The following is a 16,552-nucleotide window of genomic DNA, read 5'->3' as shown; positions in this document are numbered from 1 at the left end:
AATAAATTTAAATGCATTAAAAAAATATTCGTTCAATAGTTCATGATTTTAAAATAATATTTAATATGAACTGATCAAAATTTCAGCAATAGTTTTCAATAAACACAAATCAACACGATTGCGGTCTTCCTTTGTATGCTATGCAAACAAATGGGCCCTGTTTAGTATTCCTGATTTAATGAATCATACTCTACGTATTTGTGTGACCGCGTAATTAATTGTAGTTATGTCAATGATATATTTGACTGAGGCTGGTATAGTTGTTAGGCTGATTTTAATATTTTTGGAGAAAAATATTCCACCAAAAAAAAAAATAGAAATCGTCAAGTGTTTATAAACGTCGTTTATTACTAGCGACGAAACTTTAACTTATCAAATACTTTGGAGTCATTGGAAGAAAGTTAGCTCGTGGAACAATATAAAAATACAAAAAATAAATAGAAAACTAATATAGAAGGTTAACAAAATTAAAGAAGGAATAAAAGATAGTCAAAATGTTTGAGGATGTCTTTTACAACAGGCTACCGATGCTAACTTCTCGAATACATTTGAGTAATTGAGTCAGTGTTAGCTTTTTAAAAATGTAATTATTTTTCCATAAGCCGAGGCGGCAAAAAAAATAGAAAACTTATAAGGAAGTTTGATTATTGAAATATAGAAGAAGAAATAAAACATTATCAGTGCTATATACAATTTATAATATATGTATACCTTCAGATTCTTATGCCTATAACAGAATAGTGCCAGTTTTCAGAACATTTATTACAGCTTACAATTACTTAGATAGATATATCTCTTTTTGAAAGTGAATATTTACTATTAAACAAGTATTTTACCTAATTATCGATTTGAGTCAAAGGGGACATGTTATTACAGTCTTTCACAATTTATTTCGATGTATATATACAAAAATATAAAACATTTTGTCTGTAAACTGATATGAAAAAGATATGAGTTATGAGGGAAATTCGCGAAGAATTGTCAAAACTTGTCTCTTGTCTTAAGCCTCTTATTAAAAAAACAATCAATTCAATTCAAAATCAAAAGGAAAAACGTTTTCCAATAATCGACTTCATCTTCAGTTTGCCAAAATAATAAAACTCATCTTTTCAATAAAAATTAGAGTACGCGAAACTAATCTTAAAATCGAGGCACGCAATCTACGAGAAAAATATTCACTATAATTATTCTGTGCGTACCACATTTTAATTCTAAATCCGTTTAAAATAAAACATTAGACCAACCCACTGAGATATGGAACATACCTTAAGCCGTATCACAGACCTAATCCTAGATAGTAAAAAAATATTCTAGAAAATAAACGTGTAACATGATCCCCTTGGCTCAAGTCGCTTCTAGTATATCTCAGGTTAGACGCAGCTTTCCCTGGCGTTTGCTAGAAGTGGCGTTCTAGTTGTGACTACCTCTCTCCGCCTTGAGAACGTACCGCTTGTTACACTTCGACGATCCTCCGCTAACGTTCCGATACTCTGTGTAAAAAGGGTGAGGTAAGTTAAGCTACGACACACATGTCTATGTTGTACAAGCTATTTCAAAAAGTAGATCAAACCAACGCATCTTTTGATCAGACAAATACAAAATGTAATTCATCGAATCATCGTAAGTCCATGAACCTTAAAATGAAATATACATTATACAGACGGATATTACCATGTCATCAAGACAATATCGATAGATATTATAGTAATTGGCTATAGCTTAATTATCTGAAATGCACCATTAATTTCCAATTCGTCTTGCAACACTTCTAGATCATTAACTCTTAATTGCTAACTGTTGAGGCCAATTTGGACAACTTCGCGAGCAAGATTAAATGTTTTTTTATCAATTTTGCCCTATGCAACAAAATTTTAGGATGATTTATATCCATCTGACATTATTTCTGACCTCAAAACTGTGAAAGACAGCATGAAACAAAGAGGCCGATATCTGTATATGACAGCTTTTACACTCTTATCTCTATACGGCCAAAGCCAGGAAAGTATTTTATAGAAACGTGACTACTGATGAACATAATAGTGGTGTATCAATTACTACAAAAACTAAACATGATACAAATATTAGTCTAATGTGGAAATCGAACCCTCCTCCTCTAAATTAGCAGTCACTGTTTCAGATCACACAAACAGGTCAATGTAATCAACTTAAAAGTTCAAGTAACATCGATATTCCAACTCACATGGGCATCAGAAGCTGGTGTGATTGGCGTGTGTGGGGTCACAGGCCTCATATCATTGTGATGCAGACTTCCAGAGCTCCGAGAGGCTCCGACCGGCGGCGACATGACGGCACCGTAGGGAGGCGGCTCCGGCGGCCGCTCTAGATCACGTGCGCTGTTGAAATCTGGGTGAAGGTGAAGAGGGCTGATCAATATACTTGATAAACGGTAAAATTTTACAAATATATTTTTAGATAAAGGATAATTTGAAATGGGAAGAAACGTAGGTATAGGTACTTTCTTAATGTTATACCAGGACAATAAGTTTATCACACTTTTTATTTATTTATGCTGCAGACTGAGTATGGCTTCGTTTGACATATATATATGTACATAATACAGTCACTTGGTGCTCAAAAAGGATGTTAGATAGGTAACTCCTGGAAAACTTGCTCTTGACGTCACTTGTCGGAAAAAATTGTACCTACTGACAAGTGACGTCACAGGAGATATCAAATTTCAATTTTAGGTTAACTTTTTTTTAAATTATTCACTAATAAGATTGTTTTTGTCCAACACCCAATTTAATACCATAGGCTAGTCCTAAATTGTGTATCAGACTTCTGAATCATCTATGCTTAAATATATCACAAATTGCGTATTCATATCACACCACAAAATGGTAAACAAACCATGAGAGCTTATAATAAGCAACTAATCCTTAACAAAACAAAATCACAATTCATGTTCACTTTACAAAACACAAACGAAGCAGCCTTGCACCAAGCAGGTACCGTTAACAAAACACTTTGTGATAAATAAAATTCGATCTACCTATATTACCTTTACCCAATGGCACCACATCAGGATTTTTATCGTCAGGCTGTACTGGTGAATGGTTGGTGCTTTGTATCGCGCCTTTGTACGCCTTCGCCGTCTGCATAGGAGCTAAAAATGAAGTAAAATAAATGATAAAGCATACTATCGACCAGAGGTGAACTACGAACGAGTTACGAGATGGTTTAAAAATATTGAGCTGCATATGCAAAATGAACACATCATTTTGCATTTATCGTCCTTTGAGTGAATGCCGTTTTCATGTTTTTTTTTACTTGCTTTTGTGAGTGCAAATTATTAATCCATAGTACATATTTACTGGCCACTTGGCCAGTCGGCCACTTGATAGAGGTGACAGAATGGTGGCCAAGACAAGGCAAAAGAAGCGTCGGTCGTCCGAGAGCAAGATGGATCGATGACATAATAAAGGTCTCGGGTCGAGTCTGGATGAGGCTAGCACAGTACCGTAGAAATTGGCACGAGAAAGGGGAGGCCTATGCCTAGCAGTGGGAGGATTAAGGCTGTGGATGATGATGATGATGATGACATGTTTACAGGCACTTTCCTACATTTTTGTTTACTTTAGATCCCTGTTTTTTTTTAAATTCATCATGCTCCAGAACTTGTGCATCAGTATAAATTGCCAGCGCAAAAAGTACATATTTCATTTTTAGCGTTAGTGTAGTGAATAAAAGTTGTAGATATCGATGAATCCAGTGTCGATGTAATGATACGATTGTCTGACACGACATTTACAACTTAGGTCTTAAATTAACCTGGTACACGGCTGGTACAACTGTTTTTTCTCTATAAAGGTAAATGGTTTTATTGCGCAGTATTTCCGTCAGTCCTATGTATGTGCTAGATTACAATAAAATGACTCAGATGTTATGGGCAAGAAAATGTATGAAATATATTATGCAGATATTTTGAAGTTGTTCGTCAGTGGAGGTACTAAGTCAGAAATAGAAAAAAATATTTTTTAAATAGCACGGTGTAGTTTCCATAGTTTGCTTATAGCAAACAAGATAGTGGGATTTAGAATATAAAAAAAGTGAATTCGTATAATTCTGAAAATACTCTCATGTGTTCATGTTTTTCGAAACAAATCCGGAGTAATCCGTACTAGTAAATATACAAAACAATTAATAGAACAACGCATCATGTAGGTCATGGCTTTGTAGGTTGTATAACTCACAAATATTTGCCTAACACAGATATCTCTTACTTGTATCATATCAAATTTCCAATCAATATATTGAAAAACAATAGGGTGTTTGACAAAAAAAATGTTTAGTCCGTCAGACAGAATCCAGGAAATTGGATATGTATTTTTTCTTTTATCTCGTAAACAAAAAATTTGGAGGTTACAGCGATTTAAAACCGAGTGACGTCACTTACCAGTAGACTTTTTACTAGTAAGTGACGTTTTTAGCCACCACAACCAAACTTTAGTGCTTTTCACTTCCTGACTTTTTAATATTCTAATAAAATGACAAAAATGATTTTTGCAATATGTATGGCGGACTAAACAGATTTACATTCTAAGATTTAGTCAAATACCCTATTATCAGCCCACAATGAAGCATGACACTCCAAGCATCTTCCAAGTCAAGTTCGTCACTGTGCTGTTGACAAAGAGGTTAGAATGTTTGTTCGCATAACACGTGACTCCGTCCTGTTAGTGTAGGCAAGGTTGCCATTCCACGCCTGTTTGTATAGGGAATATGCCAAGTTTATGCTCCGTAACTGACGACGTTTCAATTTTCGATGTTCAGATGGATCAGCTGTCTGGGTAATGTTTGATTTTGACAGGTACTGATTTTGTGGTCGATGTAAATTGTTGAGGTAGCTTTCTTGCAAGAGAATTTTTGGGGCTCTGTAACCCAGAGGGTAAAAGTGGAACCTAATTACTAAAGCTCCAGTATCTGATAATCTGTCTGAGATCAGGTCGTTTCTCATGGACCAATACAACTAGACATTTTTTTAAGCAACGAACGGTAAAGCCAAAATCTTGATGGGATCTTTCTTCTGTTTTTTTTTCTATAGAGCATATTTTTACAAGATCCTAAGAGTCACCAGTCCGGTTCGCTCTTATAGTTTATATTCTTTGGACATCTAATACCCAAATTATTCACGAAAGACGAGCCATCACGATTTAAATGAACATCTAGAAAAAAACACCGTTATTTCGTTAAACGAAATGTCAGAGCTCACTAGTAATTATCCGTAAAAACTGTTATTAAATTACGAAGTAATTAATAATTACAAAGTTTAATTGAATTCTTTGAAACCTAAGTTCTTGCCCTTGTAAAGTTAATAAGTCATGCAAACCTCCCACTGACTTCCAAACTATTCACTGCACAAAAATAGTATTATTATATTTTAGTTCATAAGAACCATAACATAGATTTGCTTTTACAAAACTGAAACATTCTGTTAATATTCACATTGATTACTTTTACCGTCCTAAGATCCTTCCTATCAATACCGGATTCGGCAACAGCCTGTAAAACTTAATAAAGAAGACGCGTCAACAGATCGAGCAATAAATTAACAGTTCCATTACGTGCGCAAACAGTCAAACGTCCAAAAGACGATTTATTTAATAATATGGAGACTTAATAAAGACGTCTCCGCGCCCGACGTCCACCGACAGACTGAACATCTGCAATTTCATTGGAAATGCAAAAGGACATAAATCACATTTCAAATGCAGTGAAGCCCATAGCCGGGTCGTCCGAGGCGTTCAAAAATTCCAGTCACGCGACAGAATCCAACGCTATTCGCCAGTAAACCTACCCACTGAAGCAATTTCGATTTATTTGTGGTCGAAGGTACGAACCTTTATATTGCTTTTATATTACTCTCAAAATAATTACCTATCCGAAACATCGATAATAAAAAACATTAAGCGCGTCACTACTCTACAAGTCTACCCAAAATGTTGCTAAGTTATTAAAAAGTGAAATTTATTTTTTGCGTGAAGCCATAACAGTTAAGTTTTTAATTGTATTATTTAAAGGCGTTATGTATTAAATTATGGTGACATTACGTGAAAATGACTCAAAGAAAATTGCTTTGGCACTATCCGGCGACAATTTTGCCGTAAAATTCAAACTTGTGTCGTTTATATTCTAAGTTATAGGCGTTGCACACGCCATGGCTCAGTTAAATACTGTTATTTGGTAGATTCATGGCATCTATCAAAATTGGACACGCTACGATCATGTACACATAAATGATTCATCGACCTTTGTCAATTTGAGCAATCATGCTTTATGTAAAATATTTTTTATGATACTCTGCTATCCATTTTACTGGAACGATCATCTGGAAATATCTGTTATTTTGGATGTTCGTGAGCCGAAGGAATATGCGTGTACTACAGATTTAAAAAGTCTTATGACTAAGTTTCTTAAATGAATTTTTAATAGACCTAAGCTTTTCGCAAAAAAAAAATACAATTTTAGTTTAGGACAGAGTATTTTTTTATGGCAGGAACGATCCTTTTTTCGCCAAAGTCGATTGTAATCTTTTAGAAAAATAAAACTCCGTATACCTAAAGACTCCACTATTATTACAAGAAGCAAACTTTATCAAAATACGAAATTAAGCAAATTGGGGTACATAATTGTATTGTTTTCTGTACTGTTGTAGAGTGTACCTTATGTAGAGAAAAAAAAATCTAGGCTGTTTTTGAGGTAAGTGATGTTTTCTTGAAGTCGATTCCCGCGCCAATGAATTTAATAAATAAAATTAAAAAATGTGTCGGGGGATGTTAAAAACATTTTAGGCACATGCACAAAGACACTCAGACTCGACACAAACATTCCTGGATCACAAATTCTTGATGCACGCGGGGATCGAGCCCGCGACACGCCGCATACATTTCAATCTCCTTTAATACATACTTTGGGACATACCTTCATATTGCATCGGCGGGTGCTGTCTTCTCCTCGCTAATAACGTGATGATTACAATGGCCACTAGTGTTCCAGCAATGCCAGCAATTATACCTAACGCCCAACTTGCGTCAACACCTTCCACTTTCCCTGACTTGGCTTCTAGAGGAAAACAAATTAGTTAAAAGTATGTTAATATTATATCCTTAAATGCGTTGCTACAAAGAAGTGTTTTAATTTCTTTCTTCAAACAAATGCATATTTTTGTTTCAACAATTTAATCATTTTTGGGATACAGAAGAACGCATACGAATCTCTTGTTGTAAATGTCTAATTGAGCAACTACGTCACTACTGAATGCTTTACGCGGTTAATCCTAAAAATATATTACGCACCAGTATGCAAAGCCAATCTTGCTAAAGTATTGATTCTCATCATATTGGTTTCTGATCTTCCTCTAGCATTGTATGCATAGAAGACAAGCTTCAAACTCTTCCCTGAACCCAGACCTCTGAGTATCCACGCTGGCAACGCAGTGGACACATTGGCTACTAAATTCTTTGACTCCCATACTTCCACGATGTATGATGTTTGGAGACCGCCATCATAACCTAAAAATGAAAAGTAGTTAGAACGATAATATATATTTGAACGATAATACATAATTGTGATATTTTTAGGGTTCCATGTACACTTATTAATAGGTATATGCTTTTTGTTCATCCGTCTGTAATTGTGACTGTCAAACTATTATTATTATCACAGATGATTATTTCTGTTGCCGCTATAACAACAAATAAAAACGGTACGGTCACAAATTTCATACACGGTAATTAAAAAAAACCTTTTTCTGGTCGCTGTTGGCAGTCCCAGTTGGACTTGAACGGTTTTCTATCAAAGTGAGCTAACTAAAATGTAAACCATGCGGCATAATATATTTTCTATGTAAAAAAACTACAAGTAGGTATGCAACTTCTAAATGCTAATGGGTTTGTACGAAACAAATAGGGAATTAAGTCAATATAATACATTTGTATTAAAGTCAGTTTGAATAATTACATACTGTAACTAAAATGTGATAAGAATGATATATTTATCAACAGGTTTAAACATTAATACTATTAACAGTGTAATCTGTTTTGTTAAACTTGTGTAAAATAGTAGTTCTGTATCATAAAGTGTTGAATTGTATGTTCATATCCTGGTATTTCGCAAAAAAAAAATTAACACCATTATAATTTTAAAAATTTCTAGACACTAATTTCATTAAAGGGAAAGTTTGTGACTATGGAAATTATTGTGTAGTTTTCACTCTTAAACAGTTTAACCAATTTTGAAAGTCATAGTTAGCTATATAATTTGTTAGTCAGAAAAATACCCTGAATTTACTTTTATTGAATCTACTGTTATTTTACTGTGTTAAAGGTAGGTAAAGCTATTGCAGCATCAACCGTGATTCACGGGTGTGAAGCTGCGAAAAAAAACTAGTTATCTTTTTTGAAATATTGTGCGAGATGAAAATAACTTACCAGCTGCACATCGTATTTCAGCTGAATCATCAGTAAGATTTACAGAAGAGCAGTTACTCAATGGATCCGGTCTCACTGCTGGGAGCAGGGAGTATCGACATGGATCCATCTGCTGTCCTGCCAGGTTTGTAGCCCTGCATGCTAAAGATCCATAGTCTTTCTCAGATGCTGGCGTGTATGAAAGGATCGATCGTCCTTTTCCATCGACTGTAAATTTGTCCTGTCAAAAACAATAAATATTTTTATCAATATCTAAAAAAAAATTCAGTATAAACTTAAAAAAAAGTTTCTATGTTTGGAACGTTGACAACTTAATTGGAGAGTACCAAAAGTTATCGGAACGTCAATTTGCTTAACTCCTATAAACCACTTATGGCTTTTCCGTAATCCCACAAAAAGGACAGCGGGTGTACACAAAGTTTGAAAAAAAAATATGACCGTGAAACAAAGGATTATTCATGACGAGCGCTGTTCGCATGTCCATAAAAGAGAATGACAAGGATCGTACGTGTATTTATAAAAGGGCATGTTTTGTAATGACAAAATAACGAAAAAGAACAAAACGGAATCATGTTCAGATAAAGTCAGACCTAGACAGGTGGCGTAAACAATACCTGTGGAATATGCTGCAGTTATTAAAAAATAGTTTTGAAATGCAAGGATCTTAACAAATTTAAATAATATTAAATTTGCTCTCTGCTTCAGTACAATCATACCCATATTCCCTTTGAGCAACTAGTTGTAAAGTTTTGACTTTGAAACATAATTGTAAAGACCAGAATTGAGTCGTTTATTATTTAATTAACTGCACTATGCACATTAAGTACGTACATATTGAAGTTCGTTATACTCACGGCTTCAATTTCCAAAGTTCCCATGGAATTATTGAGTGTCCATTGAAAGTTCTTAGGTGGAGGGAAAGCGTCCACTTCGCAGGTTACTTTGGTTGGTTCATTGATCGCTGCTCCAACTATTGCCGTTGCGGTTGCCACACACACCGGCTTGTCTGTCAAAGGATTGAACTCAATAGAACGTTGATTAGGGTACACTAGAGAAAGTTTCTCACATTTTGATCTTCACGAACTAAAGTATATTATTACATTCTCCACATTATAATTTTGTATTGTGTAAAAGTTATAAGCTTCTATATATCAATTTGTGTTCCTCAAATCAACTGTAACACTATCAATCAATACTGCATTGACTTCGTGCACGCTCGATTATATGATTTGAATACCAGTTGCACGGGTGACAAATGTATGCACTCCATCACATTTAGGATCTATTCGATCACTGCCTATCGTCGACCAGGGTATCAGTCATCGTGTCATTACTCATTTTCAGGTCATACTCTGTCGATTTTTAGGCTAACACCACTTGATTGATCGTTCGAAAGTATGACAAGTTTAATTGAATCAAGCTTAGAACATTTATTTCGAAAAGGTCATTAATTTTATTCTGGATAAAGTGGAGTTTAAGTCTAGGCTTCAATATTGGGGCGTTAGTCAGAATATTTATTCGTAAGGATGTTTTTATGTAAACATTCTACATCGTTTTCTGTAAAATTACCTTAAACACGTTTTTCTAAATAAATGACTCTGAACTCCTTTCAACTGGCTTCTAGTTTCAGTTTCATTCAAAAGTTACTGCAAAAGACCGTTACACCCGCCAAAAAAAAAGGTATTTTGTATTTATTTTCCCAAAGAGTTGAACCAGACAGAGTTTGAGTTTGAAACTACATACATACCAGCCTCGTATTCATTTTTGTTTCGTTTTAAATAAAGCCGTTATGGAATGAACTTTTCTATTTTAGGTACAAAACCTTACAAAACTTTCAATTTGTTTTTTGACGGTGCTATCAGGCGGCTGTATTACTCTGAGTTGTTTTACAGATATTGTTCAGTTATTTTAAGATTATTTTTAAAGTAAATCTTAAGATATCTGCTTTGAAAAGGAAAGTATTTTTTAATTTCGATATAGCTTACAACGTTCGTGTTAATTATGACGACAATGCCCTTTGTTCGCAAAATCGAAAATTTATTTTCAAAGAAACGGAAAGGTCAAAGCTTACATTTATGTGTACATTTAATTACGACTTCCTAATTACACCGATTATGAAAAGGAAGTATTATAAATAGCACTGATAGGTCGGAGGGCATACCCTGTACTATGAGGTCTTGTAAAAACATTGCAATCTCAAAGTGAATATACGGATTATCAGACTTGCAGTGTCGTCTCGCCTTGACAATGGTAGTGGCCCTGTTGTAGGTGCACTAGTCGTAGTAAGCAACCGTTTTTTTGGAATTATAGATGTTTGCATTACTCGCGGGTGTTTTTTTTTAATGTTAATTTCTGACACATCTTCTAAAGCTGACAGAAAACAAATTGTACAATATACTCGTGGATCAAACTACATATAAATAGTATTTCGAAAATGATTCTGACAGGCAACAAGCGGCTTATTATTTTTTTAATCCGATGAGAGATTTTTTTGTTGTGATTGGTATGGGCTTTAACACTCAATTGAGTATTAAAGCTTATAATAAGTACTCTGTATGAAACAATTCATTAAAAAAGAACAGAAATTTTGCGCTGATTAACTGATAAGTTACGTATTCATAAATTCTATTCTAATCTGTGTTAGAAATTTCGGAAATCCAATTCCACTTGTTATGCAGACAGTATTTAGAATTCAGCTTTGAATCATAAACAGTGGACTACGAAGCTCTGCATATAAAATCAAATCAATCCGGTGTTATTCAATGAATTTGCAAGTTATGCGTTACAGTGTAGGTGCGAATTCAATTTGCTTTGGCGATGGTGTGTGAAGTCGGAACTTGGTATATGAATTGATGTATCACACATTTGGATGCAAATACTGACAGTAGGAAGCGGGTTAGGATTGTAAATCTTAGGTCACGTGCGAGACAGTGCTCTCAAATGTGAGCTATGTAGTCGGCCTCGGTTTGTCCGTAATACGGCCTGATTGTATGCATGCATGTAGTCTTGGGATGTCTGTTAATTGTTCGAGTGGAAAGTGAACCTATTGCTCAGAATACTCAAGTTGAATATCAGAGATAACTTCCTCGTCATAAAAATGGCGCTGTGCACTTTTACTGGCATCTAATCAGTAAACTACCTGAATGCTTTTATATCCTCCAATTCTCAGTATTTTCCATTCGACCGATTCGTCACGTATTTCAATCGAAAATTCAATCATCCAAAAATTCATAATTTGGCTTAAAATATACGAATACCTTTTGAAAAAATGGATGAAATGTTCAACCAAGTAGAAAAAAAAATCAAACCAATTTTCGCATCAAAAATGCTGCAAAAGTGCTTTTAAACACGAGAATAAAAATCAACGCTTAATTCATGACTGTCAATATCTGAAACACAAATGGAATGGGTCGTCCGTGATATATTGCTCTGTGTTGCCAATAAACTGCGTATCATTGATTGCCAGAATGTTTTATACACATATTTATTGTTATGAATTAAAAATACCCTATAAATATGATTGATAAGGATTCTGATGGCACACGGGTGCTCGTTGTTCCTGGAGTAATGTTGAACTTTCAATATAATTTAGGACCCCATTCTTTAACGATTTTTTTTTAATATTATATAAAAAACTTTGCTGGCAATAATATCACTACATAACTAATCAAAGTAAATCAAAATTGTATTTTTTAAATAGAAAAAAAAAGACTCAAACAACAATAGTTTGGTCAATCCGATTAATAAAAAGAAGCCACACAAAAATATTAAAAAATATACAAAATAAATGCTACTTCGACGTAATATTACCTACACGAAATATGTTATTATGGGATGCAACCAGATGTGACTGAATTTGCGGCCCATTCTGAACCGACCAAGTTTCAGCTTAGTTTAAATGCAGCTAATAAAGAGAGTACCTGCTCTGATAGCCTAAGTTTCGTATCAGTAATCCAATGCGCACAGTTGCAACTAATAGAAGCTAAGGTGGGATCGCACCACAGCCTTAATCTGGGTATTGAACTCAAAAATAGGTTCAATGCGTCAGATATTAGGGTGATCACTGCATTTGTCTTCAATGTTTTTCAAACACTTTTCGACTAAAGCAGATTTGCTAATGACAGTAGTTGAAAACAAGGAAAACAATAATATTGCCCACGGTATGCCTTGTCAATGCTACCCAAACCCGTAAATAAAAATGTAGAATTTGCCGACAGAAAGAGCCTATATACATATCCTTATCATACACATAGTAAGGGTGGCCATTTTTCCGTTCCTCAAGCCTCTATTACCGGATGTTATATTTCAATATATCACGTGATATTTCAATATTTACGCTCAATCTAGTTTGAAGAGGGTCATATTTTTCATAGTTGTCGCCGTCACATCTACAGGTAGGCCTTATTTAGGGCGTAGACCCAAAGGGTTTTATCTATTGACACTTGGGGTAACGATGATGGCTAAACAACGCTACAGGTGGTTTTAGAAAAGTGTCAACCTTTGGGTTCGCCTTTTTAAGGGCAATGAGTCGCAAAATTTAAGGCACGTAAAAAGGACGATGGTCTTGTTAGGGGAAGTGAAAAGGAAGGTGTGGGGCGTCTTTTCAACTAAAGTGCATCACCCTACATCTTAAGGTGTAAAAATATATTACGTTCACGGATAACCCAAGAGCGCTTTTACACACGACTTTGTATTCACAGGTTTATAACATTATTTATGATTTAGATATGGGTAAGTGTTATTATACAATGTTTGTATTAAAAGTATATACCTAATAATATACCTTAACTTTCACACAACGCCATCTATTCTCAAACTAAGCAAAGCTTGTATTAATAAGTTTCAGATATTAAATCTTACTCATTCACAAAACATTTATATCGTATTAATATTACTACTTATTACAATATTCTCTTTTACAATTAAACGCACATAAAAATCAATCAGTGGTGTAAAGCGACCATGTAACTGTGGTTTGCGGATTAAACCACGTGTATGGTTGAAACCTACGAGTGCATATCAATAAAGTTAAAAGTTTCAATATACGCTATTTCATTATAAACTTATTACAGATAAAATGAAAGCCTTTGATACCGATTACCAAGTCATTTAACTCCAACTACAAGTTTTGAATTGCCCTCCGCCTTTTTTTAACAGATATCCTACCGAGAACAACAAGGATATAAACTTTTCATCACAATCTTTCTTAAACTTCTGTACAATATTGTAACCAATTTTAACGATTTCCCCAAGGAACAATTCTTGGGCCTGTATTGAAATACGCCTTGAATAATTAACAAATTGAATTACTTATTTTTTATATAAATAAAGAAATACTTACAGATGACTTGAAGGTTGACAGGTGGAGACTTTCCATCACCTTCAACGTTAGACGCGGTACACGCATATTTACCAGCTTGACTTCTGTTGACGCCTTGTAGCGCTAAGTGCGCTGACCCAGCGATGACGCCCGCTCGCTGGTTGTGCGTCATGATTTGACCCTAGAAACATCCTTTTAATTAGATCATTTTACTTTAGCCATAGCAAATTATTCTTCTTTTAAATATGTCGTTCAATAATGGCATAAAAATTTGGAATGTAGTCTTGACTGGGGCCATATAAAAAATATAATTAATATTTTATTACAATACCGTTCGTCATAAATAGTTATATTACATAATAATAATTAATATTTTATTAAAAATGATAAAATAACCTTAGATTCAATACAATAACATGAAACTTGAAACTGTGATAAATTATCTTCTGAATGTTTTGATTAAAGATCAAGGAAAACTCCAAATTAAATGAAAACACGTGTAAACTTTGTAACGAGATTTAGAGGTCACGTTATTTTCAAAACTTTTAAGGAACAGTATTAACGATCATCGACTTTAAAGATTAATTTATGTTTTGAGTAATTAATTTTGCAAATAAATATTTGAATCCGTAGTATTAAGTAAGATTTTGTCGATACACATTCTATTTGTTCATAAAATCCTTCAGAAAACAAAGCCGAAGATTCCAATTCAATTTCGAGGCCGGTTCCGCCAATATCACATTCCGACAATCACGTTACAGGTGACAGAATTTGATCGATCAAATCAGGGCATGTGGAAAAATAAATTGTACTTTCTTGGTCGGTCCGACGTCATGACAAAGAAAATCTATGGCAAAAGTCTTTTTGACGCAAAGTCTGTATAATTGGGTGTTCTACGTATTTTGATATGCCTAGTTCTGTTTTGTCTAATGTAGGTAGTGTAAAATAGACTTTAAGAACTTATTAATTAGAACTAATTTACTCATTCTCTATTTTTGGTGCGTATATCAATTCAACCAAAACAAACCACCATTAATAGTAATACGATGGAATTATATAGACAATATTGATGTATACAAATTCATACTGTACCGTTGGTTCCTATCTAAAATGATCTCATGTCAAGTTGACAGGTGTCAGAAGTAGCATGATAATCATACTAAGTACAGTTAATGTCATGTCAAATTGCCTTCATGTCAGATCGTCTTCGATCGATATCGTTTGTAAATTAAGTAAAAGTAAGAAATATAATGTGACCCACTTTTTTGTGTTATCGTTAGATGTAACTGTTCCTTGGTTTCCTGAATGGTACAGATTTCCAGCTAGATTTTAAATTATTGGAGTAAGGAGGAAAGAATATAAGGAATTGAGTAGAGAGTTTACTTCATTCGTTACAATAGTATTAGTTTTAATTTTATCATATTGGTTCATACTGGTTGTTTGAGGACTTGTATTACGGCAATGGGCATGTCACTTGTAAAAGCGAAAATTTTATGAACACTTTAATTTGACATAGTTTACTAATGACTTTATTTTATATACCTCTTCTTAAATCTTCTTATAAGTACGAAATTTTCTATTCTATTTCGATATAATCAAAACCAGACAAACAGATTATTTACACGCTTTGCATAATAGATTAGATAATATGCTTTAAAGCAAAACTGATGCAATAATGGGCGCGAACTACTCATAGCTGCTTCCTCGGTTCCACAAAAACTTTGCTTAAGAGCGTTTAGTAAAAACTAAGTATTTATATTTGTTACTTACATCATGCTCCCATACAACTTTGTATGCTGGTGGATTTGATCGGACGATGCATTCGAAGTACACGTCATCGCCTTCCTCGATGTCATTAGGATTCAGTTTGGAGCCAAGCTGCAAACTGACTATTGGTACATCTGTGGACAAAACACATTATTAATATTTTGTTGTATATTAGGCTCACAAAAAAGCTCTACTAGGTTATTTTATCAGAACATCGTGATTGGCTCGAGAAATTTAATTTTGAAATATCCAACAATGCTTAAATGTAAACAAAAAGCGATACCGAAATTAGTAAATTAAAAAAACCAAGAACACACAAATGGTACTTGAAATGTTTCATATCACAATATTTTCAAAGTATTTTTTTTGCACCTAAAATTCGTCTGAAACATTAATTACTTAATTTGTGCAATTAATTCATCGCTTGGCAACTCAACAGGTCATGCTTCAAACATCTAATAAAAAATATAAAACAAGACGTAACGAACTATTCTGTATGAAAACCAGTGTATTTTTATGTTTCTTTCAAATTTCGAATATCCATCGACATGGTTAATCGTTGTACTGACTGAAAACGTTTCGTTATTTTTTTAATTGCTTTTTATTCTTTTATTTTGTCAAATGGCAATTTCAACCGTTAAATAGTTTACTAGTTTAAAACTATCAAACTGTCAGTTGCTCCAAATTGGAAACTGGCAGTTTACAAATTTCCACCAAAATTAACGTTATACCGTCTACACATGTATCATAGTTACTTGCACAAAGCTACCATAGATTTAGGGGTTGTATTATAATTTTAAACAATTCATCATCGACCTAACCTTTTCCCAACTATGTAGGGGTCGGCTACTAGTCCAACCGGTTTCAGCTAAGTACCAGTGTTTTACAAGGAGCGACTGCCTAGCTGACCTCCTCAACCCAGTTACCTGGGCAACACGATACCCCTTGGTTAGACTGGTTGTCAGACTTTTCAAGCTTCTGACTACCTGTAACGACTGTCAAAGATGCAGGAATA

The 16,552-nt window shown here is 34.2% G+C and overlaps 1 protein-coding gene across 1 annotated transcript in view; it reads right to left on the bottom strand.

Annotated features, from left to right (window-relative positions):
• Positions 1–1,126: 1,126 nt before the first annotated feature.
• LOC113508589 (nephrin-like) overlaps positions 1,127–16,552 on the bottom strand; it is a 92,396-nt gene continuing 76,970 nt past the window's right edge. Inside the window, exons 8-16 of the mRNA XM_026891712.1 lie at positions 15,541–15,671; positions 13,792–13,951; positions 9,305–9,456; positions 8,451–8,670; positions 7,317–7,532; positions 6,943–7,083; positions 3,023–3,127; positions 2,201–2,364; positions 1,127–1,490 (exon numbers count right to left, since the gene is read on the bottom strand). Coding sequence (XP_026747513.1) covers positions 1,371–1,490; positions 2,201–2,364; positions 3,023–3,127; positions 6,943–7,083; positions 7,317–7,532; positions 8,451–8,670; positions 9,305–9,456; positions 13,792–13,951; positions 15,541–15,671 — 1,409 coding nt within the window. The 3' untranslated portion in view covers positions 1,127–1,370. The remainder of the gene's footprint in view (positions 1,491–2,200; positions 2,365–3,022; positions 3,128–6,942; positions 7,084–7,316; positions 7,533–8,450; positions 8,671–9,304; positions 9,457–13,791; positions 13,952–15,540; positions 15,672–16,552) is intronic.

This window comes from Trichoplusia ni, chromosome 2, assembly GCF_003590095.1.
Source record: "Trichoplusia ni isolate ovarian cell line Hi5 chromosome 2, tn1, whole genome shotgun sequence".
NCBI lineage: Eukaryota > Metazoa > Arthropoda > Insecta > Lepidoptera > Noctuidae > Trichoplusia > Trichoplusia ni.
This window is presented reverse-complemented; position numbering and strand designations above follow the sequence as displayed.